The sequence below is a fragment of the Sphaerodactylus townsendi genome, linkage group LG07 (genome assembly GCF_021028975.2).
Source record: "Sphaerodactylus townsendi isolate TG3544 linkage group LG07, MPM_Stown_v2.3, whole genome shotgun sequence".
Taxonomy (NCBI): domain Eukaryota; kingdom Metazoa; phylum Chordata; class Lepidosauria; order Squamata; family Sphaerodactylidae; genus Sphaerodactylus; species Sphaerodactylus townsendi.
The window spans coordinates 37,684,390-37,711,276 of NC_059431.1; the positions used below are offsets into that span (position 1 = coordinate 37,684,390).

At 42.1% G+C, this 26,887-nt stretch overlaps 1 protein-coding gene across 3 annotated transcripts in view; it reads right to left on the minus strand.

Annotated features, from left to right (window-relative positions):
- The window catches only part of ARHGEF28 (Rho guanine nucleotide exchange factor 28), a 161,231-nt gene that overhangs the window by 132,689 nt on the left and 1,655 nt on the right, over positions 1 to 26,887 (minus strand). For all 3 annotated transcript variants that reach the window (XM_048504299.1, XM_048504298.1, XM_048504297.1), the window contains exon 2: positions 14,781 to 14,824. In XM_048504299.1, the coding sequence (XP_048360256.1) occupies positions 14,781 to 14,824 (44 nt within the window). The remainder of the gene's footprint in view (positions 1 to 14,780; positions 14,825 to 26,887) is intronic.

The following is a 26,887-nucleotide window of genomic DNA, read 5'->3' on the forward strand; positions in this document are numbered from 1 at the left end:
CTAGAAAGGACCTACCGTGTGCACCCTAACTACAGTGCATTACACTCTAATCCATTAAAGCTTACATTAGACTAAAAGCATATTAGTCTTCTAGGCTGCTACAAAGCTCCTGTTTATTCATAAATGTTGACATTTGGGTTCTCAGCAATATTAGTAAAGCCTTCCATAATTAGGTAGGACACAACTGTTGTTGGACTGGAGATGACAGTTAAAACCATTGATGATATTCTCTTGCATCTGGGATTCCCTTTCTCCTGCGTCTCTTTGACTCTTTCATGCTTATATTTGTATTAGGGAGAAAGCTTCTCAGGCTTAAGTGTGACCTATACATACTGTCATTTTACATAAGATTGGGACATATAGTCTTGAAACCAAATAATTGTGGGAGTTATTGATTTTTATTAACATTTTATGCCACTTTTCCAATTGATTAGGCTCCCCATCGATGGCAAAGATGAAAACATTAAAATATTTGAACAATTAAAAGCAATATGCCAAATTATAAAATAATTCAACAACACTTGAACATACAACACCAGAACCAGAAAGGGGTGGGGGGGTGGGAATTACTGTTACTGGGGATATGACAAACAAAAAAGTTTTCACCCACTGGCAGAAGACACAATAGAGGGAGACAGATAAAACTCCCTGGGGAGGGAGTTCCAAAGTTTTGGTGCCACAACCAAGCAAGCCCTTTCACAGGTTTCCATCCATCTAGCCTCAGAGTCCGGAAGCAAACTGAAAGTGTACATGGAACAAGACTAATATCATGGGTCTACTTGCCAATGCTTCCTCAGATGAGGAAGAGATAGAGGAAGCTGGTCCCATTCCTTGGAGGCCATAGAAGGGCAGCCTTGGGCCAGAGTCCACATGTCACACCTCAGTCACGCAACCCAGGTTCAGAGATTGAAACAGAGGCACTGCAGCCTCCAGTCTCACTTCCAGGGTCTCCAGAGCCTTTGGAACACCGGAGAAGGTAGGCTCAGAAGGAGGTGCAGCAGTGGCGCAGGAGACCTTAGTTGGCAGCCCAGGACCAGCCAGCCTCTGCCTGTGAGCTTGATTATTCACAGGATCAGACCTGAAGCCACAGAGGCTGCTCAGCCAGTGACGAGTGCAAAAAGAAGAGGATAACATGTGTTTAGGCTAAATGTTTGGGAGTAATATAAAAATAAAGGGTGCTTTTATATTACTCCCAGACATTTAGCCTCAACACTCATTATCCTTTTCTTTTTCATTGACCTCCGTGTTGTTGCAACTTTAATTGCTATATGACTGCCAGTGATGAACGGCATTTGCCGTAGCTCAGCAGGTTGAGGAGTTGCACCTGCTCCGGATCTTGGTTTCCCTGATAAAAGTAACCACAAAAGAAGGAAACAGCATGGAAGCAAATTGTCCACAAACCTTTTATACCTTCTGGTACTCCGCACCTTAGAACTTAGTATGTTTGACTTTGGACTGGATTTGGACCTTGTTTCTTGGATTTAACTGGAGATGAAGACAAAAATCTAATCTGACAGCGATTTTCATTGGCCATATAAGTAGGCAAAGAAACAATTCTGGTAAAAGTCTCAGTTATATTAGTTTAATGGATAAAGTCTTCTGTACATCTGAGCCCCTTCTAAGAGGTTAACTGGATACATCCTTAGAGTAATTTAATTTTTTTTATGCTCAATCTTTCCACATTATACTTGAAGGTCAAGATGTTAATTTCTTTTTCCATTTGCAGAAGATACTTCTACCCACAAAAATGGGAGGGAAATTTGTGTGATTTCCTTTCTCCTACTTCGGACCCCTCACACTTTGCCCCCAGTGGTATTCCTGGGAATCCAGTGACCTCCAGGACATAATTCAAAAGGCACAGCAGGCTGCAGTGGGAGTGGGTGGAGAGAAAGTTATCCTTAATACAGCACAGCTTGACTTGCACTAGATAGGATCCCACTCAAAAAAAATCTCAAGATCACCATCTTCTACAAAAAGTAATTTTCCATTACAAAAATACAGCCAATACATTTGGATTTAAAAAATAAGAACAGATTTCAAGGAGCATTTATCTTCTCTAAGTTCCTGTAACCTGATCTACATAAGGGCATAGGATAAAAAAATTATCTTCTTCCTCCTTCTCTCCTTTAAATGGTAACCACAAACGGTCTCCTTCCTCCTCTCCTTTAAATGGTAACCTGAACAGACTTTCCAGTATCTTCACAAAGTGCTTCAACACCCCTAACAACTGGGACATAAAGATGAGGCTTGAGTATGCCTTATACTGAGTCAAACCACTGATCTATGAAAATCCATACTTCCTCGACTGGCAGCAGCACTTCAAAGTCTTCGGCAGCCTGGGGTTCAATCCCTGACACTTCCAGCTAAAAGGACTGGGTGGTTGATCATATGAAAGACCTCTAACAAGATCCTGGCAAGCCAAAGCCAGTCGGAGAAAACAATACCAATCTTGTGGATCAATGGTATGATTTAACATAAAACCATTCAAGGAAACTTTCCTCTACACCCTCCTTCCATTGCTGGGCTCCAACACTTGGAGCAGAAGATTGCATGGCTACTTCAAGTGGCAAAATATGTTCAGTCCTGCCACCTAAAGATGTCAGCTTTCATGATAAAAACTAGAATCTTTGGAAGCTCCTGCACTTGTTTTTAAAAAGCAGGAATAAGAAGCAGAAAAGAAGGGACTCGGGAAAGGTCCCTCCCTCCCCCCCCCCCAGGTTTGTTACGACCACTTATTTCTCCAGCTCCACACTTTGCCTTGATTTTTGTCTTCATCTCCAGTCATTCCATCCTGCAAGTAACCACCTGGTTTTGATTAAACTTGGCTTGAGAGGTCGGACTGGCACTGAATCATGTGCTCTTCATTTCTGATCCACCTCTGAGATCATAACACAGTCCCAAGCCAGACTTGGATAGATCACACCTCTGTTATAATTAAATCTGTGCTCCGGGCAAAGCAAACTTTCAAAGCCTCGTTCAAATGAGAACACCCTTTGAAAGTGATATTTCTTAGCAAGCTTATTGACATCCTCCTGCTTGAGAGAAAAAAAAATCACATTAGATGCAAATTGCTGTTGCAATGTCTAAATCTAGAATTAAATGTTTTCAAACCCTAGCCAGATGGAGGCTCAAAGTTTGCCTTGGCCAAAAGTACTACCTGGAATTTCAAACCAACCGAGGACAAAAGAGGACAGCCAAGTTTTAAGTATAATAGCAGACTAGCAAAGTCTTTCAGTAATCAATATTGACATGTTTTTCTGACTTTTTTATTAATCAATTTCCATTAAGTCTACAAAACTCCTCAGAGTACTATAAAGGACAACTTTCAAGACAGCAGTCTCATGCAAAACACACTGTTTATAAGTGGCAGAACATACATGTTGTCAAAGTGAACACAAAAACAGAGGCTGTAGAGTTGGGCCAATGAGCATGAATGAACCCTAAGAAAACTAACAACACATTTGGTTTTGAAACTGTGATAGAAGAGACGTATAACTTCACCGGACTGCTAAGAAAGGATGTGATGTAGTTATGGGAGGCAGCTCAAAGGAGTTGGTGGCATTACAACCCAGCCCCTTTGCAAAAACATGGAACTGTCACCACCACCCCAGAGGCCCCTACACAACCAGGGTTTTTGCGGCCAGTGGAACAAGGCGACCACATCATGAGTCAGACCAGATAATCACAGTTTGAATTAAGAGCAACAAAATGTCATTTCAGGTCTGCATTAAAAACTAGCACATCCCTTAATCAAAAGCTCATTTGTGACTCCACAGGCTCTCCTAGAATCAATGATCAGAATGGAGGTCTGATACTGCTGGATGACAGGGTTATTAAGACATAGGAGAACATTTAAACACATGACCCTCACACATTTGCAGTCTGAAATGATATACTGCTGCACTGCTGCACTGCTATGATCATTTGGGTCTGTTGTTATGCACACACTAAAGTGTTACCCCCACCAGATAGTTTATGCAATATGACACCAGTTGTGCAATTAATCCTCACGCCCTGCAATTGTGTTAATATTTGTCTCTCCTTTCCAAATAATATTGTATATGAGGTGCAAGCGCCTTTTATGACTGCAATGAATTAAATTAGACACAATGTGTTCATGCACATAGATGAGTGTACCATCAAATGCCTGTAACTGGGACATGGCTGCAGGGAAACAGATATAAACAGAACTGAGTCCTCCCTCCCTCGAGGGAAGCCAGCAAGTCATTATTAGCTGTTGTTCTTTAGATAGTCTTGCTACCACTTCATACATCTGAGGAAGGCAGCTGGTGAAGTGGCCAAACTTTCTGTCAGATGTGCTACAAGTCAAGGTCAAAGTATCAAGGGACTACTCCAATACACATAGATAGTGCAGTTTTTGCCCCTGCTAAGATAAGAGACAAGCAGCATCTCAACAGTGAAGATACTAGCAGAAGCACAGATCTGACTACTATGTTCCAGCCACCATTCTGGTGCCTCTGTTGCAGATTGGCTACCTATGAGACAAGGTGTTTCCTATAGGTGTTTCCTATAGACCAAAAGAAACTTGTCTTTAAAAAAACAAAAAGCAGAACATGTTTACTGAAAAGAAAACTAAGGCCATTTACATACTTACTAAGGCCATTTACACATTTACACTTTGCAGTCAGCTTACCTTTCCTTTGCCATAGACTTTCCTTCATGCACTGTCTTTTGCCCTTTTTGAAGGCACCACAGGACAGAGCAGAGAAGTTGTGTGGTTTCCAAATGCTGCCAAAACACAACTTTTCATGTTGCTTTGCTTTTCCCCACAAAGCACTACAGCTAAACAGAAAGCATAATTCTTTATCTGGGTTTCGTTGCTCTTTATATATAAAGTTCCTCACTGCAGATATCTGTGTATTTATTAATGTTATTTAAAAATTTTACCCTGCCCTTCCTTCAATAAACTCAGGATACCTTACATCGGGATCCTCAACATGGTGCCTGTGGATGCAATGGGCCTACCAAGTGTTTTTTGAAAGTGGATTGGCTAGGTAAACATGGAAATATCTTGGGGGGGCAGGGGGGCCTGGCAACCTAGTCACCACTCACCTTGGTCACGTGGGGGATGCACTTGGCAACCCACCCCTCCCGCCTGCCCACCCACCCACCCACAGGCCAGGAAGGGTGTGCAGGAGGCTGTCAATTAGGCGAGAAAGGCAGGTGGATGAGCCACAGACCCCATAGGCAGCTACTCTCTCCTCCCCACCCACAGGCCAGAAAAGGAAAGCACCACCTGTGTGAGAAGGGGGGTAGGGGAGTTCAGCAAGGGGATGGGGAGAGTTCAGCTGAGGGCTGGGCATGGGGGCAGGTGGATGGGTGAGCTGCAGTTCACAGGCAGCTCCACTCTCCACCCTCCCTCCCCACACCACCCGCAGGCCAGGAAAGGGAAGTGCTGCTGGTGAGAGAGTGGGCAGCAAGCCAGCAATGAAGTGACAAAGGCAGGTAAGTGAGCCACAGCCTACAGATAGCTCCTCTCTCCTCCCCCCTTCCCACAGGCTAGGAAGGGAAAGCACCTGGTGTGAGGGGGGAGTTCAGCTGAGAGCTGGGGGCGGGACAATTTGTAAAGATAAACCACTGCAGGTAGGCCCTTTGCCCAACAAGATTTCTGACTGGACATCAGAAATTTGGTTGGTTGTGAAAAATGCTTTGAAATGTTGCTTTGGCAGCAGTCATCACCACAGCACAAAGATGATCATTGTATAACCGACAGTCAGCTGCAGCAGCCATTTTGTGGCTGGTATTTTGTGGTTCTGCCCACTACTCTGTGTCAGAATGCCAAAGGTGCTTACCAGTTCAAAAAGGATGGGGACCACTATCTGATACTGTTCATTCGTTTCACTCCTCATAACAAGTATTATTTTATTTTATTTAAAAAGACCATGGGAGATAGGTTAAACTTAGAAACAGAGACTAAACAAAGGCCACCCAGTGAACTTCATGGCAAAATTGAGGATTTGAACCTGCCCTTCCGAGGTTGCCAACTTGGGACAGAACAATTTATCTACCCCTCCCATAAGAAAACAGTTAAATTCTAAGTCATCTTGCATACATTTGTAGCCAGTCATAACCAACAAGGAAGAAAAATTCTTCAAAGCACAAAGAGATCAAAGGAACTTTACAAACCCATATACTCACAGAAGAAAGAGATTGTGGCTATCAATGAACAGTTAAATAGTATAAATGTGTGCCTTTGTAACTGTAGGCTAAATGCATATTGACATCTGATTTTAAAAAATCCATACAGCAGGAACGTGCACACTAGTTCACTACCTTAAAAACACCTTGTACCAGCACTCCCTTGTCATTTTATGTAACTCTTTTGCACATGCTCAGACCATATAATCAAGGTACAAAACATTGTACTTAACTGAGATTACAGAGTTTGTATCAGGTTTGCCTGTCAAAATACCAACTCTGTGTTTAAGAGCATACTTCAGAAACATCATCAAGCACACTGAAAGAATTTCTCATTCCCCCTGTTTCTATCCCATACTTGTTTTTAAAAACAAAACAAAAACAAATTGTCACTGCTAAATAAAATGCAGGGCTTCTCATACATAAGAGGCATTTGACATAATAGCAGTTTGGAACTGGAACCCAGAATGCTGCTTCAGTGTGCCTCAGTGTTTGTGCTGCTTCAGTGTGCCTCAGGGTTTGTATTTACCCAATGGGATATTTTACTTCTGCAAGAAGGCCAGGTATGGGCAAGAGTCCTAGCAGTACACACCTTGTCTTCAGAAGATTGAGAAACAAAGCTCCATTTAGGAAAGTTGCTTCTCTTCATCAAAACCCAAAACCTAATCTGAAGTCATACTATGGGCGAAATTTACTGAATCTTTTATTGCTATAATGTACCTCCAGATGTTCATAGACTACAATTCCCATGAGCCCTACCACTTGGCCATGCTGTCAGAGGCTGATGGGAATTGTAGTCCATGAACATCTGGAGGGCCATAGTTTGAAGACCCCTGAGGTACACTGACCACAATCCAAATAACTGATTTAAGTGAACTGAAGACCTTGAACATGGTCATGTATAGTTTATTATGCTCTTCAGCCAAAAATTTGCTCCCATAGCAGCTCACAGGAATAAACATATAGCACATAAACATCTAACATGTTTGCACAACACAATAATTCCTCCAAAAAGGATTTTTAGCAACAACCATGTGATCCATCCAATACGTACAATCATCACCATTTTGTTTGTAATGGAAAACAGTATTTTTAGTTTCAGTATACATAAAACAGAATCCTAGTATGTTTACTGAAGCTGAAAATAGGCACATAGCCTCTTCTAGACAACATGACAATTGTATGTTTTGGGAGAACTGCCTGAAAGCACATTCTCCCCATATATAAGGAGAAACATAAAGAACTAGTATCTTTATTATCACCATAATAGCAGTTGAATGGAAATCACAATAGGTTCAACACAAGGTATGATGTAACTCACTTCGGAAAATACATGGCTGTATTTGCCCCATCAGTGAAGTGCCCAGACAGAAAATCCTTGTAACAAGTTCAGTTGTCATCCCTCCTCCCCACTGCCCATTTATATGTGCATACAATGCAATGACACATTAGGGAGTTGAGAGTTCTATGCAAGACTCCTACATACTACCCAAGTATCCATCTCCACAAGTTACTCTGCAAGTTACTCATGCTCCAAGATAAGGAGGCAGAGGGTCTGACCCACGGCTTAAGGTGTCACCAGTTTAGATGGGGTTGCACTCCCCTTGAACGAACAGCTCAGTCGTTTGGGAGTGCTCTTGGATCCAGACCTATTTTTGGAAAAGCAGATGGCAGCTGTGGTCAGACATGCCTTTCTTCAGCTTCCACTGGTTAATCAGCTGTGGCATTGCCAGGGCCATTGTGGTGCATGCTCTGGATACATTTGTATTTCGATTTCGATTTATACCCTGCCCTATCCCCACAGGCTCAGGGCGCTTAACAACATAGCAAAACAATATAACATTAAAACAGAGCAAATGCAAACAGAATACATGAAATTAAAAAATAAGAAACAAATACAGATGGCGACTTAATCAAGCCTAACAATTTGCCCGCAACAATAACAGCAGGACTATATCAATATATATCAATACTAAATCCATACAGCAATACATTATCAGTATATCAACAACACAAAACTCTAATACATCTAGCTTTGATTACTGCAATGCTTTCTACATGGGATTACCATGTGTTCAGAACATCACCTGGTGCAGAATGCTGCAGCCAGGATGTTGACTGGAATGGGCTGAGCAATTATGTCACTCTAGCCTTAGACCATCCATTCTGGCTCCCAATCTGTTTCTGGGTATAATTCAAGGTGCTGGTACTGATCTTTAAAACCCTACATGGCTTTGAACCAGCATACTTGATGGACAGCCTACTCCCTTACAGACCTACCCAACCACTGTTGTCATCTTCTGAGCCATGATTCTTTTGTTGTCACCTTCTGAAAGCAGGCAGATGACAAATCAGGAGAGGGTCTTCTTCGTAGTAGCATCATAAACTCTGGAATTCTCTCCCCAGAGAAACTCCCTTGACTCCTTCTTTGTAGTCTTCCAACAGCATATGAAGACTTTGCTCCATCTGATGTTCTCTCAGTTATCCCTCCTTCCAATCCTGTGTTTTAATTGTTGTTTTTAATGTCTAATTTAGCTTGGTTTTAATTTAATGATATTGTTGGTTTCAATTTTTTTAAGAGGTTTTATCAACTATGTTTTTAATCTGTTAACCACCCTGATGACGGCAGAAAGGTGGGTATAAATTTGGTAATACAGACTGACAGATGGGGCTATTAGAGGTATATCCAGACACATGCTGCCACTATGCATGCCCAACATGCATTGGTGGGGGGAAGATAGGAACCAGAACAAGTAGATTGTACCCATTATAAATGCAAAAGGTACATGTACAAAATAAACATATACTCATTCCATAGTGAAAAGTCATAGGATTAAAATCTAACAAATGTAATGGTTCCAGACATGATGATGATGGTGATGATGATGATGAAGAAGAAGAAGAAGAAGAAGAAGAAGAAGAAGAAGAAGAAGAAGAAGAAGAAGAAGAAGAAGAAGAAGAAGAAGAAGAAGAAGAAGAAGAAGAAGAAGAAGAAGAAGAAGAAGAAGAAGAAGAAGAAGAAGAAGAAGAAGAAGAAGAAGAAGAAGAAGAAGAAGAAGAGGAGGAGGAGGAGGAGGAGGAGGAGGAGGAGGAGGAGGAGGAGTTTGGATTTATATCCCCCCTTTCTCTCCTGTAGGAGACTCAAAGGGGCTTACAATCTCCTTGCACTTCCCCCCTCACAACAAACACCCTGTGAGGTAGGTGGGGCTGAGAGAGCTCCGAGAAGCTGTGACTAGCCCAAGGTCTCCCAGCTGGCGTGTGTGGGAGTGCACAGGCTAATCTGAATTCCCCAGATAAGCCTCCACAGCTCAGACGGCAGAGCTGGGAATCAAACCCGGTTCCTCCAGATTAGATACACGAGCTCTTAACCTCCTACGCCACTGCTGCTCCATGTTGCCAAACATTCTGTCTTTTCTCAGGTTATTTCACTGTCACCTATTCTTCACTTCAAAACCAGTTTATCCAGGACTAGCAAAATAACATCATCCAATAATTTTACTCAGAGTTCATATTCTTATTCTTGTATAAGGCTGAAGCTGCTTTTTAAATTTATAGGCATGATGTTCAGATCAATTCACATACTCACTATAATTTTAACATGAGTGAGATCTTTAATAGCTGGCACATTCAGGCAGTAGAATGTTAGAGCCCAAACGGTTAATCTGGAACTCTGCTTGATTGGCTGAGAGAGCTGTCCAGTGTTCTAGAGCCAAAGGACAGGGAGTTCTGAGGGGAGAATTGAACTGAAAGCCAGAGTGAATGGTTGTTCTGCTGTAGCTCCATTCTCTGGAAACTGAGGGCCAGTTCAAAGTGAGATGGTACTCTAATTAAGGGCCAGGAATGACAGATTTAAGGAAATCTGTGCCAAGGTTTTGGAGTTACCCATAACACAGTAACACTGATTAATCACACTGGTGACTTGGTAGTTTCTCTGAGGAGAACCCCACTGAGATATGGAGCAGGAAAGCTTCGGAGAGGTGGGAGGGTTACATAGAAAGAGGACTGGAGCCAAGGACGTAGGTAAGGGGGGGGGGTGTTCCTGGGTTAAAAAAGAACCATTACATGTCCAAAGCTCCGCCCCCCCCCCTCGTTTGTGGGTTTTTTATTTTTTCGTTTTTTCAGTTTTTGGCCTGTAGGGAGTGCAGCTTTTAAGCTAGCAGCACCAGAATTTCAGGGATTTTTTGGTAGACTCTGCTGATGATACCACCCAGGTTTGGTTAGGTTTGGTTCAGTGGGTCCAAAGTTATGGACTCCCAAAGGGGGTGCTCCATCCCCCATTGTTTCCAATGGGAGCTAATAAGAAATGGAGGCTACACCTTTGAAGGTCCAAAACTTTGGACCCCCTGATCCAAACTTCACCAACCCTGGGTGGTATCATCAGGAGAGTCTTCTAAAGATACCCTGAAAGTTTGGTGCTGCTAGCTTAACAATTGCACCCCTGACAGCAGGCACCAAATTTCCCCGGATTCTCCTTTTAAATCCACCCCCTTTGGCATGGATTTAAAGGGACAATCTGAGGTTCCCAGTTTAAACATTGAAAGTGATGCTGTTTCAGGGTGGGGGATAATCTGCCCCCAAACAGCATCACTTTCAATGTTGTTTTAACAGGGGACCCCAGATTCTCCCTTCAAGGTAGATTTAAAAGGAGAATCTGGGCTCCCTAGTTTAAACGCCATTGAAAGTGATGCTGTTTGGGGTGGTTACCAGCATCACAGCAGCTGCCCATGGGGGGAGGGGACGCAAAACTCTGATTTTGCACCGGGTTCCATTTTCCCTAGCTACACCTCTGCCCGGAGGGGAGGGCAGAAGGGACTGCTGGCGGGGGGGGAGCAAGGCAGGCAGGGCAGGGGAGTCTGCCATCCCTGGCCTCGAAGAGCTGCTTTTATAAGTACTGAGGCTAGGAGTGAGGCTTGGGGAGGTGTGGCCACACTCCCAGGGGTGGGTGAGGTGTGCCCCCCCCGAACCCACCTTATAAAAAATCTATACCTACGTCACTGATTGGAGCTTCCTGAGGGAGAGCAGCCAACTTTCTATGAGAAGCACCATATGAGAGAGATACTCTAGTAGAGAGACTAAGAGTTAGTGTTTGAGGAACCATGTGAGTTATATTTACCTGAGGGTAGAAACTAAGGTTTTTTAAACAAAGGTCTAGAAAGCCAAACAGAACACTGTAACACCTATATGGGAGTATGTAATTTTGTTTTTGTTTAGAATTGAAGTGACTGTAACAATAAGAAGGCCCTAAGAGTGACCTGCATGAAAAACTTGGTATCAGCTGAGAGAAAAAAGTTACTGAAACAAAAAAATAGTAACCTTTTATAAACCAGCTTCACACACACACAAACACACACACACTTTTCTTTGCCAGTAAAGCTCTTTCTCTTGGTACCTGTAAATAAATTCTTTTAATTTCATGGTTCAACATTACAAGCCTCTGGTGCCAGTTTATTATTTCCTGACAGAAAGATAAGGGGTTATTAGGGTGTTCCCTTCAGAGCAGCTCCTCTGTCTAACTGAAAAGTGCCCTTGAGCAACAAAAATATTTAGATTAATAAAATGATAAATGTGGGAAAACTTAGAGTGATGCAGACTCTCAAACACCCTCTCCACATTACAAAAAGTCTGTTCTGACAGAGGGAAAGACAAAAAAGAAAGCTGTGCAGTCAGAGCTGTACTATAGGAGTTTTTTTGGGGGGGGAGGAAAAATCCCCACAAGGCACTGAGCAGTGGGCAGGCACTTTAGGGCAACCTCCTTTCGTATGGGTGAATGTGATAACTGTCTTGACATTTAACTAAAATTATTTTCACTATTAGGTGGAACATGTCAGACTTTATATTTAATCTTTCCCTTCCTGCTGCTCTGAAAAAACAAAATGAAGTTGAAAGTACCATCCTTTTGTATACCACTACTTTAAAAGAAATAAAAACTGAAGTAGAAGATCATTTTCATTATCTCACTCTTACACAAATATCTCAGCTCTTTGTAGTCTTCCAAACCCAAATGTATAGAATTTCACCCAGTCACAGCAAGCCAGCAACCTATTCAGTGAAAATGGACAAAGGAAGCACTTTCATTACCTAATTTCAATACAGGTTTAATTGTGTTTCCCATGAAAGGTATACTAATAAGGCAGGAGTTTCTCTCACAGAAGGAACTCCCAAGAGAGAGATCTATATGTGTACCGCATTCAAAACCAACCATGACTCAGTTCTAACAAATAATCTTTTTCTGTTTCATCACCAGAGCAATTAATATGATGAGACTGATTCTCACATATGTGCCTGTTCAGAAAACCAATTATAATAATATTTTATCTTTTTTTTTCCTCTTGGAATTTGACCCCTTTCCCATCTATTTCAGATTCCCAGCAACCTTATAAAGGAACTTTGTGCTGAAAAAGATACACTGGTCCTAAGTCACCTAGTGAGCTTCATGGCTGAGTAAAGATCTGAACTCACCCTCTTGTCCTTGATCAGCAACATGACCCCATGATAATGAAGGGAATATTTCTACAGGCCTACTTCAGTTATAGATTGCCAGCCTTTTATCAGTAACCACTAGTAGGGGCATAGAAAGGAGGCAGAGCATAGGGAGAGAATGACTGCATAAACACCATCTCACTTCTGGATGAGCACTCAGCAGTGATGCCACGGCAGATACAGCCTCCATAATAAAAATGTCCACTCCACTATTCTCCCTTCCCCACTCTTCTCCATTGAGTGAGCACAGGAGATAAGAGTGGAAGGGTGGAAAGTTGCTTGCCATGATTGACAACTGGCAAGTGTATGTCTCGTTTAATTACATGGAGTCTAACTTCCAGGAAAGTGTTCTTATAACACCCACAGGCAATCTCACCAAATCACAACATCAGCAATGATGGATTCATAACAGGTGTATTCAGTGGTGGGATTCTACCGAACCTGTCCAAACCAGCTGAATCCCACCTCTGAGTGCATTGCATGTAATCCAGCTTGTGCTCCCATGCATGTAAAAAGTATGAAATTAAATATTTTAAAGCATAGTTTGTGATATAAACCTTTGCTGAAAAACCAAAATATTGTATGTGCATTTCCATAATTTTGAGGCAATCATAAATAACCAGCTCTTGGCTAATCTAAACACAAACACAAATTTTTAACAGATTATCTGAATGAGTAAGGCTAAATGCTACTACTGGTTTGAGGAAAGCTCCTCCCTCTGACACAAGCTAAAAGTTCAAAGAATCCAGCTCTGTCTTACTTCTGAATATGGGCTTTCCTGCATAAGGCTTTTTAGTTGGTTCTGGGCCCATACTGCTTTGTTTTTGTGCAGATGTGTGCATTTTTGCACACATTTTTATCCCTTTAGTTTTCACTTCAGGTTTTTGTTTGTTTTTTCAGTTTTTTTCCCAGTTCTTCAGGGACAACATTGAACCTGATATTTTTCTGAAAGCTAATTTTGAGTCAGTTTTTCCCTGTTGTATAATGCGTCGTCTGTTTTCTTTGCACCACCCACTCCAACCCATCTCCTGTCCATTGTTTGATGATGGGTGGGGGGTGTCAAACCACACCCTCTCCTTCCCCCTACGCTGAAGACAAATTATTTCTTTTTCACTTTTTAAAGAACAGCACTAAAATAGCATTGTATTGCTGAAACTTAGGAGGTTCTCTGAATTCCCAGCTTTCATTCTTTAAAAAGTAAGTCTCTAGCCTCTTCCTTTGCAGAGATATAGGGAAAGGGGCATATCTCCACAAGGGAATATGCTAGAGACTTACTTTTTAAAAAAAATGAAAATTGGCAATTCAAAGAACCTCCTTCACCTATTGTTACAACACTTCAAGGAGGTACTGTAACACCATCAATGACACCACCAATGACTTACAGCACTCTTCCCTTGAAAATCCTTATTATTGAAGGCACATGCAGAAGATTATAAACTGACTCTTCATCTGTGAAAATGCACAGGGAGGGCAGATGTGTAGAAGAACCATGCCCAAAACAATTCCAGCACTTGTGGATTGACTCCTAAGAAAATCAGGAGTAAGTCAGGCATGTGGAAGAGCCATGTGTGTGCTTAGGACTGTAGCTTTTAAGACTCTGGTAAAAAACCGAAGCCTTTGGGTTTTTACCTTTCACAAAAATATAAGACTTTGTGGGTGAATATCTTTTTTTTTAAGTACACAAAGCAATGGGCAATGATCAAATTGTAATTTCAAATGTTCTATGCCACCCCAAATTATGTCCTATGCCAACACAAATGTGATCTTCCTGAGTGTGACATCTAGAACTAATGACGAGGAGAAAGGGGGATCATTGGAATTTTCAGTGAAAATATTTCTTCTCTTGAATTGAAACTGTTTTCGTGGCACAGTTATCTCCCAAGTGCTGCCAACTAAAGGAAAGCACAGTAATCTGGTTGGCACACTGTGGAAATCTATCTACTGCAGAAATGTGGTCCACAATCTGCATAAAGCCACTGTTGCTATAATAGCTCACAATGGAGAGAAGCATTCAACAGCTTAAAGTCTCAGCGGAATAAGGAACCGAATTTTTGTTTCTTTGTGCTGCCTTTCAGTTAAGATCCTATTCAAAACAACAGAAAAGACCTTTGAGGGCAGAAGCCTAATGTTGTAGAACTTACATAAAGAGGTACTTCAGTGCAGCTCAATTCCATCGTTACAGCATCTACAAACAGAGTAAACCAAAGTAATTATCACACACTCAATTGCGAGGCATTGACACTATTCTGTCAGCTATTCAGAGGCCTATACTGAACCCATCACCATGGAATCTGAATGGCTCCCAAAGCAATTTCCTAGGATCTCCAAAAAGCCATTGCTTTTTATAAATTACTCAATAACAAAAGGAACATGGCAGGTGAAAAGGTGAAACTGTGGGGGGAAAGTAATGCTGCTGGCCAATTAAAGAATAACTGTTTAAATTTACATATATTTGCATATCATCAAAACCTTCCTACTGGGTCCAGCAGCCTTCAAAAATACAGCTGCAACCTCTTAATTTGCAGCCCTACCAATTAAGATTTGCCTTCACCAATTAAACAACTAAAGTTTTAGTTGATTAACCAGCTAATTAAAGTGTGCAACTTGGGGGGGGGGGGGAGGGGGAGTATGGCATTTCTTTCCATGAGTTTTTTCATTGCAACAACATTTGTAATATAAACAAGCCAATGAGTAGTTTAACAAGCTAAAAATAAAAGAACAATCAGCTGATTAAAACTTACTGTTCGTTCACAGTTGAGAAAGCAAGGGCAAACTAATATTGATCTTGGTATTCTTCAGACTTAATTTGTTTACTGAAAATATTTATGCAAAACCTCAGCCACTGGCAGCTTCAGTAACTATAAACAGAGATATGCACTTCGCTCTCTGTTCATTATAAAGCATAATCTTACAAAAAACTGGAGCAAGCAACAAGCATTTAGAAGAAATGAAGAGTCTGTGCTTGCGTAATAAATAGCGTAACAAAAGTCCCACTTCTTCCACATTCCCAAGATACTCAATTCCACTCTCACCTGGGTTGTACTGACTACACCAGAAGCTCTTTGTTTGCCAGAATCCCAGGACTGGGAAGAGGCCAAGGAAAGACCCCTGCCCAGTGGTGGGATTCAAATAATTTAACAACCGGTTCTGGTGGTGGGATTCAAATGCAAGTACCATTTTAACAACCGGTTCTGCCAAAGTGGTGCGAACCTGTTGAATCCCACCACTGCCCCTGCCCCATTCCAGTCCTGCCCACCCAATAAAATGGGTAGGGAAGAAGGAAGATGACCTTCCTCAAAATATAAGGGACAAGTAAAGAGCAGACTTGCTGTGGCTTCCTATTGGCTCACACCTGTTCACATTGTACAATGTGGGGCTTTGCTTGAGGCAAGACCATCAGTGCCTCCGGCCCATTTTGCAAGGGACTGCCCTCGTAGGGGAGAGGTCATCAGTCATTGGTCCACTGGGACTTTCCCAGAATCCTTAATAGCAAACCTGCCCCATCAGCAAACCTATTCACCAGTGCTCAGTTTCACACATTCTTCTGCTGCTTGATATGGTAAGCTGAAGCAATTCTGTGCTCCAAAATGCTCAAAGCAAACGTGCTCAAGAGATGATGTTACTGGGATGAGAGAAAAAGTATTGAGCACATGGCCTAAAGGAAAATAGATCCAGCTGAGCTCAAAGGAATTCCTGCAGTAAATAGGGTAATAACAGGAAACCAGTAGAAGGGGTTTCTACCCTTTACAATAGCAAACTCCTTGCTAGTTGGGATGATTTTGAATAAAAAGCATGATGGAGCTGTTATGTGTTCAACATAACATCCAAAGCAGTACATAAAACATCCCTTACAAGGAGTACAGGTAAAAGAAAACAGATTCCCAAGGTGGTTTACAATTGAAGACCATAGAACCCACAGCAATTAAACATAAACTATTGAAAAAAGCATTCCTTTTTTCAATGAACCAAAATAAACCACCACAACAGATCATAAGCTAGTCAGCCAAAAGAACAGACAGTACCGACCATTGTTTAAAGGTCAGTCAGCATCATAATCAAAACCAATACAGAACAAAAATAAAGTTTTTTTTAAAGACTAAGGACTGAGGTATAAAACAAAAAAAAAGATCAAGAATAAAGGTGGGCCTGAATGTTTTTTAAAACTGCCACAGAAAAATGTCCCTAGAGCAGAGGTGTCCAACTCTTGTGTTTCAGATGTTCATGGACTACAGTTTACATCAGCCCCAATTGGCCATGCCAGCAGGGGCTGATGGGAATTGTAGTCCATGAACATCTGAAGTGCCAGAGTTGGACACCCATGCCCTAGAATGTTCAAGGTAGGAAACTCCCTCAGATTTCCTCCCAAGTCCAAAGAGCAATATTCCATAAAGAAGTGAACTGTGACCTGTAGATTTGGGAAGTATGTCTATTAAGACACCAGGCATGATCCAATTTGAATTATTTAAACTAGGAAACCCCATTTGCATTCCTTCCACCAAGCTATCCTCAAAAATATTTTATGAAAAAATAATTCAGAACCTATTCAAAACCTTGAGAATGCAAAAGTGGGTGAATGTGCAAAGAAAAAAATTCTCACAAAAACAGAACAAAAAAATACAAAGACCCTGTCCTAAAGGAGGCAGCCCTCATTCTGACACAAACTGCTGCTCAGGTTGAATGTTTCCCAAAGCCAACGTGCTTCTGTTATTCACAGGCTGCTATTTTATACCATGCTGTGTGCAATGAGTCAGAACCTGTTTAAACATTTCTCCTCTTGCAGATTCAGAATTTACCTGTACACAGTTTGTGCTACAACAGGACAAATCTGCTTTAACATATTCTGCATCACTAAGTTGTTTCACATCTTTTGTTTCCATCCATTCAGGGAAGCGAGTATGCTACATCATTTGGAGCACTGCATAAGCGTTCTTTTTACCATGAACATACTAGTTGGGTGGCTTATAAACCACAATTACCCATTCAGAACCCATGCTGTGAGAAAACACTGCAGAACCTGACATCTGAATGAAACCCTGTGAAGAACACTGACAGAACTCACTAACAATATTTATCAGACCATATTCAAGTTGCTCGGTATCAAAACTCCTTTTCCTTTGTTTAAGCCACAGAACACACACATCAGAAAACTTGCATTATTTATTTATATGCTTATGACAGGGGGCTGGTGACCCTCCAGGAAAGGGGAAGTGGAGCAGTTGCTGACACGGCTTCTCTACACACATTTGACATTCAAATGGTGAGTCTGGATGGCATCAGGAACAAGGCAGTTATATATGACTGTAGGGATTGTGAAATGAAAAAAAGGGATTGATCCTCAACATGTTCAGCCAGAAGTAAACAGTTCAAGGGGATTTATGGCCTGACAGATTTGCTTAAGACTGTATCCTCAGGCCAGGATCACAAAGGCCTCAGGGAACTCCAATGCAGAGATAAGAGGCTGTCTCACTTTAGACCGCTGGTGGAGGATCATAGAGGAGAACATTTTGAAATGCTCCCCTACAGAGCCGTAGCAAGGTGGAACTGCGGCCAGGGCATAGGTGTGCCCTGCGCCCCTGCCACGCCCCCACCATACCCTGGAGTGTCCCGCACCACCCCCACACCTGCGCACGCCTGGTGCAAGATGCCCCCCCCCCGCCCCCTGGGCATTATGTCACTGCTCCCCTATATCAAAAATGTCTTGCAAACACAAAAGCAGAACAACAAACCAAAAGGGGGTGGAACCTTTCCTTTTGGGCTATTTTTCCTGTTTATATCGCTTTTTTTTTTGCAAAAAAAATTTCAGAGCCAAAATTTTTAACTTGAAGTTTGAAGAAGTAAAGCCCATTCTGACATCTTATTGCCACACTCCTTTCTCCTGCATGAGTCAACCACACCAACAGCTCTCTCCAAAATGATCCAGTGCATGTTGATTTGACAGCCACAAGGATGAACTGGGACTTTTTCTCCAAGTGCTCCCGGAAATTTCTGTGGAAGAAATCTCCCTGAAAGACCCCTGGAGAAACCCTGACACCTTCCACGTAAAAGGATAGCAGGATTCTTTTTAAACAATTATTTCCTTTAAGCGAGTCTCGATTGAAGTTGCGCATTAATAATGGTATTTCCTGAAAGGGACGTGCAACAGAACACATAATTGATCTTCTTTGGCTTCTAGCTGTTGTATAAGACCTTGTATTTATCCAAAGAAAAATATGCAGTGTTGATCTAGACGAAGTTTGAAAACATTTACAGGAGAAAATGTAGAGACAGGATGAGACAAAGCTAAAGTCCTCTACAGAGGCAACTCAAGCAAGATGAAAGACCTTCCTGCAACACTATCTCCCCCACCCACCAGCCCAGACTCTCCCCCCCCCAAAAAAAGAGGGGGTACAGACTATCACTGGGAGAAGAAATATTCTAAAAAGCAGGTGAGGGGAAGGCAGAGCAAGAGCTATCTACCCATGATGTTACTTAAATCCTCTACCACCATTTCATAGGAATTTCTCAGCAGCCCGAATTTTGTACACGATTGCTCTTACATCAAGCCTGGCCCTAAGATATTTAATTAACGAGGGGCGAAAACTATACAATGGAAATATGATGAACACGTGAAGCTGTCTTATTCCACATCAGGTCCTTGTTCCATTCTGCTCAGTACTGTCTACTGTGGCCAACAGCAGGCCTCCAGTGTCTGAGACAAAGGTCTTTCATATCACTCACTAATGGCTGAAGATTGACCCTGGGACTTTCTGCAGAAAAAGCAGAAGCTCTACTGCTGAATCATGACCTCTCCCCTAAACAATGGGATTGGCTTCAACAGAGCCAGGACCATCCTACAAAATAGGTAGCTGTTTCTCGATGGGCATTCCCTTTAGACTCAAAAGTAAGGCTTCCTGGCCTCTTATGAAGTCTCCTCCTTCAGTGAGATGAAGAAAAGTCAGGGCTGGTTTTTGGCGTTGAGGATAAGAAGAAGAAAGTGGCTCCAAGAAACCCATTGGTGGGCACCATAAAAACCACAGGGGCTAATGTAGGGCCACTGCTGTACCAGGCTACTAGTTCAGCTGATATAGCATCAACTCCTTACCTGGCCTCTGAGCCCTTTATATTTTACTAGCCTTCTTCTAGTCTACCTGGGAGCGGCAGGACCTACCAGTTTTTCCCCAAGGTCCACAATTGAAGCCCTACCTGTGCCTGATGAGATGCTTCAGCTCTTTGACTGGGGAGCAAATTCAGATCAAGGCCTGTCTTTATTGTGTGCCTTGATTTATTATCCTCTCTGCAGACAAGACAGGCATTGGGTTGCAAGTCTGAAGAACTCTGCACTTTCTAGAGACAATCAATGCTGGTAAATACTGTATCAACCTCTCTGGTAGGCTTTTGGGTTTCCACATCAAGCAAGTTTCCTACTGCTGTTCCCGTAAGTCTACAAAAAAGTGTATTGTGCCTTGATACTAAACGGGAATTGCTTTAATGGGGAAAAGGCTTTTGTTAACACACCATTAAAAGTAATCAGATGTAGCAAAGTACACAAGTGCCATAAAGCTTGGCAAGGCAATCTTTGGACATACAGATTAGCTTTATTTATCCTTTCTCTTTCCCCCTCAAAAATATTTACGCTGCTATTGTTTGGAGTTCTGTAACACCTGCCAGCAGCTTTGTAAGCCCAAAGAGAAAAAAATACATTTGGCACAACACCACAGAGAAGGCAGAATAATTTCAGAATTTATTGATGTCTGGATTGCTACTCAACAAAATATGCACAAGGCAGTACACAAAAAGAGGAGGGTGGGTAAGCTGGATCCAGGTCCCATAGTAAACCATAGCTTGTTTGAACAGTGATTTGTGCCACAAGTTGCGGTTACTCTGCCAGACAGAAGTAAAAGATCCCAGTTTGTCTCCTTCTTGGCTTCTCTTTGCCTCACCGCAGTGAAGACTTCCTTCCTACATTGCTATTCCTATGACCGCTTGGGGGCAGTTCCACTCACCAAAATGTTGCTTTGATGTTTGTAAATGTAACATGCTACAATTGATGCTTGCAACATGCTATAATAGGTACAACAACACCCTAGTTTACAATCCCTGTTTCACTGGCAGCTAATAAGCTCTGATTTGTTGAACTATCTGCATCAAGACATCAAAGCCAGCTGGGGATTGTTCAAAGATCTGTTTGCTGAGATATCTGGATACTGCCACAGCCAACCCACCCTAGACACTTTTTTTGGTTACTTGGTCGCATGAAGTAAAATAGTTGTTTAAAGATTAAGCTTGTATTAACCAAAACCAAGATTCAAAAAGTTAATTCAGACAAAATGAAGAGAATGGGCAGGCCAAAGGGATTTTTTACTTTGTTTTCTTTGAGCAGCAGACCTCTCCTTTCAGTTCTGCGTCACTGTTTGCTTTTGATAGCCCCCTTGTGGGCGGGGAGCAAAACCATAAAGGACTAGGGGAACAGGTGCACCACTCCAGCAGAACCGGTTGTTAAAATGGTGCTTGTAATCAACCAGTTGTTAAATTATTTGAATCCCACCACTGGGTGTCTGCTATTTGAGGTTATGTTTGAGAAACAGAAGGGATATTCTGGCAGGCTGAACATGGCTGACACTAGATTTTCAAAGGAGTAATTTAAGATTGTGGAGGGTGAAAATAGATGTGTTCAAAAGTAGAAAGTACTTTGCATATTTATTTGCTTTATTTATATCATGCCTTTCACCCCAATGGGGACCCAAGTTACTTCCATAATCCTCCTCTCCTTTTTATCCACATAACAACCTTGTGAGGTTGTGCAAAGAATGTATGATTGCCCAAGGTCACCCAGCAAGCTACCATGGCATGTGTGGGGATTCAAACGTGGATCTTCAGCCTGAAGGGGTTTGTAGTCCATGAACATCTGGAGAGCCGCACGTTGCAGACCCCTGACCTAGCCCAACACTTTAACCATTACACCACGCGGGCATATGTTGTCTGTTTCTCATTTATACTTCATATTTACTATTATAACAATGCTGCCAGCTCAAGTCAATCAGGAACCTTTTTAATACAAAGAGGCTTGTGCCTTCGGCAAGTACAGCTTGGCCAGAAGACCATTTAAGTGTTTATTTAAAAAGCAGCCCTAGGGTCTGGAATCAGAAAACTGTCCCACCTTACAGCTGTTCCTCAGTCATTATAAAATGTTCCACGAGGCATTGAGCGGTTACCAGGGTTAAAACTCAAGGACAAACCACTTGTTTTATCAAATATTGCCAAGCGAAAGAACCATAAACAGATACAAGAACAGTATCATCCACTCACAGAAGAATTTACAGCAAAGGTTTCATCATTCAGTCTTGTGTCTGATTTTTATAAAGGGCAGAGTGGCAACATATGAACATGTGGAGCCACCTTAAGCTGAATTAGACCATCCGTCTGTCAAGATCCATACTGCCTACTCAGATAGGCAGCAGGCCTTCAAGGTCTCGGGTAAAGTAACATCCAATGTCATGTTAAGAACAGAATTCAGTTCTCAGATTCCGGGGTTGTGATGATTGTTGTTGTTTTTAAAGCACATTTCTAGGCCTTGCGACTAAAAATATGTAGTCAGCGACAGGGATCCTGATTAGTGCTCACACTGAAGTGCTCGTGGACGTAAACTTTCATCTCTGTGGCTTCTGTGCAGTCCCACACAGAACCACCCGTGCATGGAGCCATGGAAGTGACCGTTTCAAAAGTTTTCTAGCCCTTTCTAAGACACTCAGAGTGCTTCTCCTCCCCTCAGTGCGTGCTGGCATTTCTCGACCAAACCAGGGCTTGATGGAGTCTGGGAGAGAACTCTTCCCATCTTCCTTCACCACAACAGAGGTAAGATTATTCTCATTGCTTTCCTGATGTTTTACCTCAGAGTTCTTTCTTTGACAGAAGATACTCTACTTCCACAATAGTATGGCACTTTTCCAAAAATGTTCACTACCGTTTAAAAAAAAAGACCCAATCTGATGATCATGAATTGAACCTTATACGTTTGGGAGAGTCCCGTAATGTTGGAGCTTGTAATGTTTGCTGCCAAGAGAGGGCTACATCTGGGTAAAGACAACTTTACCCAGATCTTCACATCTTTACACTGTCTGTTGTGCTCCACACTGCTATTACTGTTGGGGAAAGAGAAATACAAAGGGAAAGGACATCGGGATGCTGGAGGAGTTGTACTAGTCATTATGGAGTAGAAGATAGGAACACAGCTACCATTTTCTCTGTCAGCCTCATGTTTCTTTAACATGTAGTTTTTGCCTTTTTAAAAAAAGTTTAGGGATTCCCAGCATCAATGAAAATTAAAAGATAGAATTACTGGTTCTGAGCATGATGATAAAGTTTGCTGAGTTACAGATATAAAGATTCCTTCCCCCCCACACACACAGAGTAAATCAACATTAATATCAAAACCAAGTGAGATTTTATTAGTTCACAGGCTATCATCAATAATAAAGATCCTATAAACAGAACTTCACAGTTAGGTTGGTAATATGTAAAGTGGAAAGGACTCCAGAGCATTGTCCTACAGCAGTGGTGGCAAACCTTTGGCACTCCAGATGTTATGGACTACAATTCCCATCAGCCCCTGCCAGCATGGCCAATTGATGTCTCTCACACTCCTTTCTCCAAAGTGGCAAACCAATTGGCTGATGGGAATTGTAGTCCATAACATCTGGAGTGCCAAAGGTTCGCCACCACGGTCCTACAGCCACATTGGCAGGAGCAAACCAGCAAAACATCATCATCTAGAAAAATTAGAGGTTCCCAAGTATATCAGTTTTTTCTCAAAAGCTGTAAAGGGGAAAAAAACAATATCTCAAAATTCATCCTCCCTGATTGCTGCAGTATTATAAGCAAATGAAACCTGTAATTTCTGAAAGTTCTCCATGCCCCACCTGGAGGCTGGCAACCCTACCCCTTTTTTCATTGAAAAATCTAAACACTTCCACATTTTCCTCATAAGCAAGGTACCCCAACTACCTAGTTCTCTTGGTTGGGCTGTTCTGCATTTCTCTCAGTGCTATGAGATACTTTTTGACATGGGGCGACCAGAACTACGGACTGTATTCAACATCTGGCTGGATTGTACGTTTATACAGCTGTTAGGGCTGTGCAGGACCTTGGTGAGTTCCGCAGAGCCTGCAAAACTGAGCTGTTCCACTGGGCCTTTGGGGAGGCTAGCCCCCTCCTGATGCCCCAAGTATTATCTGGTTTCCATCTGCGGCGATCTGCCAATCCCCTCCCATGGGGGCAGGAGGTAGGGAGTTTGGGGTTTGGACACCATCACCCAATATGGTTTATCTGAGTTATGATGCTGCTACTGTTTTAATGGATTTTAATGCACTTTTGATTTTATATTGTTGTATTATGTTTTATCACTACTTGTTGTTGGTTTTATTGTACATCACCCTGAGCCCTTCGGGAGTAGGGCAGTCTATTAAATTTAATAAGTTATTATTATACACATAACAACACAGCACAAGTGTCTGGAATTCATCTCTGAATATCGAGTCCTTCCCAAGGACCTAGGATATTAGAGGTATTTGCGTAGAATGTGTGCAGTTCCTAGAAGTGCTGCTTTCTGCAGCATGTGGACTGATGTTCTGTCCAAGTTTAGGCTTTCCAGATGTTTTTCAAGATTTCTTGGGATTCCTCCTAGAGCACCGACTACTAGTGGGATTACTGTTGTTCTTTTTTGCCACAATCGTTCAACTTCAATTTGTAGGTCCTTGTATTTTGTGATCTTTTCCAGCTCTTTGTCCTCTACCCCGCTGTCAACTGGCACAGCAACATCTATGATCCAAACATGTTTTTTCTCTATCACTGTTATGTCTGGGGTGTTGTGTGCCAGGTGTCTGTCTGTTTGTATTCTAAAGTCCCAGAGTATTTTTGCTTCTTCATTTTCTGTGGTCTTCTCTGGCTTGTGCTCGTACCAGGTCTTGCTACAGGGCAGGCCGTACTTTTTGCAAAGGTTCCAGTGCAAAGTTGTTGTTGTTGTTGTTGTTGTTGTTGTTATTATTATTATTAATTACAAAGCTTTACAATCATTCTGTTCAGAAGATTTCCCCCAGCTTAATGGAAGGGGCTCTTCCACTAGTGGAAAAATCTCTTCCTCGGGAGGAATGCTTCAAAGTTAGCTGATTTGGACACAAGCCACTGTCTGTTTTATTCCTAACCTATTTCCTATTTCCTAGCACTAAATATACTTGATTGAACACTCAGCTCCTGATGTCCACCATTACGCCAAGATCCCTTTCATGGGCAGCTGCTACCATTTCTTTCAGACCTGTAACATATGGTCCTCTTTCTCTGGAAACCATGTATTTTCCCCCTTTCCTGCTCCCTCCAATCCCAAGTAATACCAATGCTTTATGCCTACTTTCATGGCTCTATTTTTCCACACTTCCTTCTACAAGCGTTCCTCCAAGTTAGTTTGCCAAGCCTCTCCTTAGGCACATTTCTCCTAATTCGTTTTCCACTCCAACTTCTCCCGTTCATCTCACCACAACAAAACAGCTTAAGTCATTCCCACTTCTATCCCCTGGATTGAGGGCACTTTGAAAGAGATTATCTTTGCATCTTGAATATCCCTGAATATTGCCAATAAATCAGTACACCGAGTGAAGGCACCCAACAGGCAAACCTGAGCACAAGGCAGGCAAAGCTCTCCAGGTGGACACTCTTTTTGCCCTTAAGAGCTCTAACTTGGCAGCGTGTTCATTTAAGCTTTGCCGTTAACGGTGGGAATCACCGTTGTTGCTATCCTCCCCCACCCCGGTGTATAGTGGCATTAATTCTCATTTACAGTTTAACACACTGTAACATAATTTTCCCTTCCAACTGGCAAGGCTCAGAGAATAGGTGCCAAGAGAATTTGCATAGCGTTCAATTAAGGGACCTGTAAATCTAGAGGCGTTTTGCAATCGTTTTCATGTGGCTGACTCATTAAAAGTGCACATCTTTATTCTGTAACTCATTTTGTGTTCTTATGTTAAGTTATTGCACTTGCATACGGATAACTGAGTACAATGCACACAGAGATTTTCTTTGTTACAACAGCACATCACACGCCTGTACAGTTCCCTTTCGAAAACACACAGAAGTGGTTACTCAGGCCCAATTTAAATGTGACGGTTGTGAGACAAAAGAGCTTCCCGTGCAACTTTGTGCAGGCTCAGGGTCTTTTTTAAAACTATGCTGCTACCCAAGCAAAGCAGCGGCAATCTGCAAGGGCTAAGGATCTCTGACATGCAAACTAAGCAGAGAAAGTTGGGCAGGTTGCAGCATACTTTAACTGGGCCTATGCAATAAAAAAAATCTCCTTGTCTTGCCGGCACTGGGTTTAAATAAGACCTAAGAGGACTTCACTTGGGTAAGTACAAAACAGACCCCAAGAAGCAGTCTTCAACAAATACATGCCAAGTGAGAGTTTACAGAAGAATCTCCCTATCTCTGAGGTCCCAAACCTCAGCCACTTTCAAATTCAATTTGGAGGCACATTCTTACTCATTAAAAGGTTCACTTTCAGAATGTACACAAGACAAAGGCTCATACGATTTCATTTATAACAATTGCAACTTGTTATAAATATGCTGCGTGGAATGAGCCAAAGTTACACAAACCCTCAGGAAGCCACCCAGTAAGTTTTTGTACAATAATATTTTTCAACTGGAATAAGGCAAATAGTAACTCTGGCAGCAAACGTCTGCACGCTTTCCTCAGAATACGACCTGCTGAATACAACAGAATTTCCACCCAAGTAAAAGCACACAGGATTACAGCTTTCGTCACAAAGAGATGTAGCAAACAGTCTCCTCTGAGGATTTAAAGGAGTGATCAAGTATTTGATGCTCCATCTCATGGCAAAGAATTCTAGCTCATTTCAAGGTCAAATTTTAAGACACGGCTACAGGAATTTGACAGGTATTGCTTTTTGGCAGGTGCAGAAGTAAACAGAAACATCAGAGATCATTCAACAACTAAATGACAACAAACAATTTTGCCTACAATTGACTTAGCTTAAGCTGACAGATGGTAACTCCACCCTGTGCTGGAATACCTATCAGTAAATGCCCCTGGGGACCAAGGCAGGTGAGGACAGAGGTATAGGCCTACAAACCTTGGCCTCCAAACAGCCACAAGAAAATATAGAGCCATAAAAAATTCTTGGGACTGCAAGTTCTTTCTGACTATAGCAAGGCCTGTCTGACCTTAACTAGTGGCACTTCATTCAGCTCTTCTGCAGGTT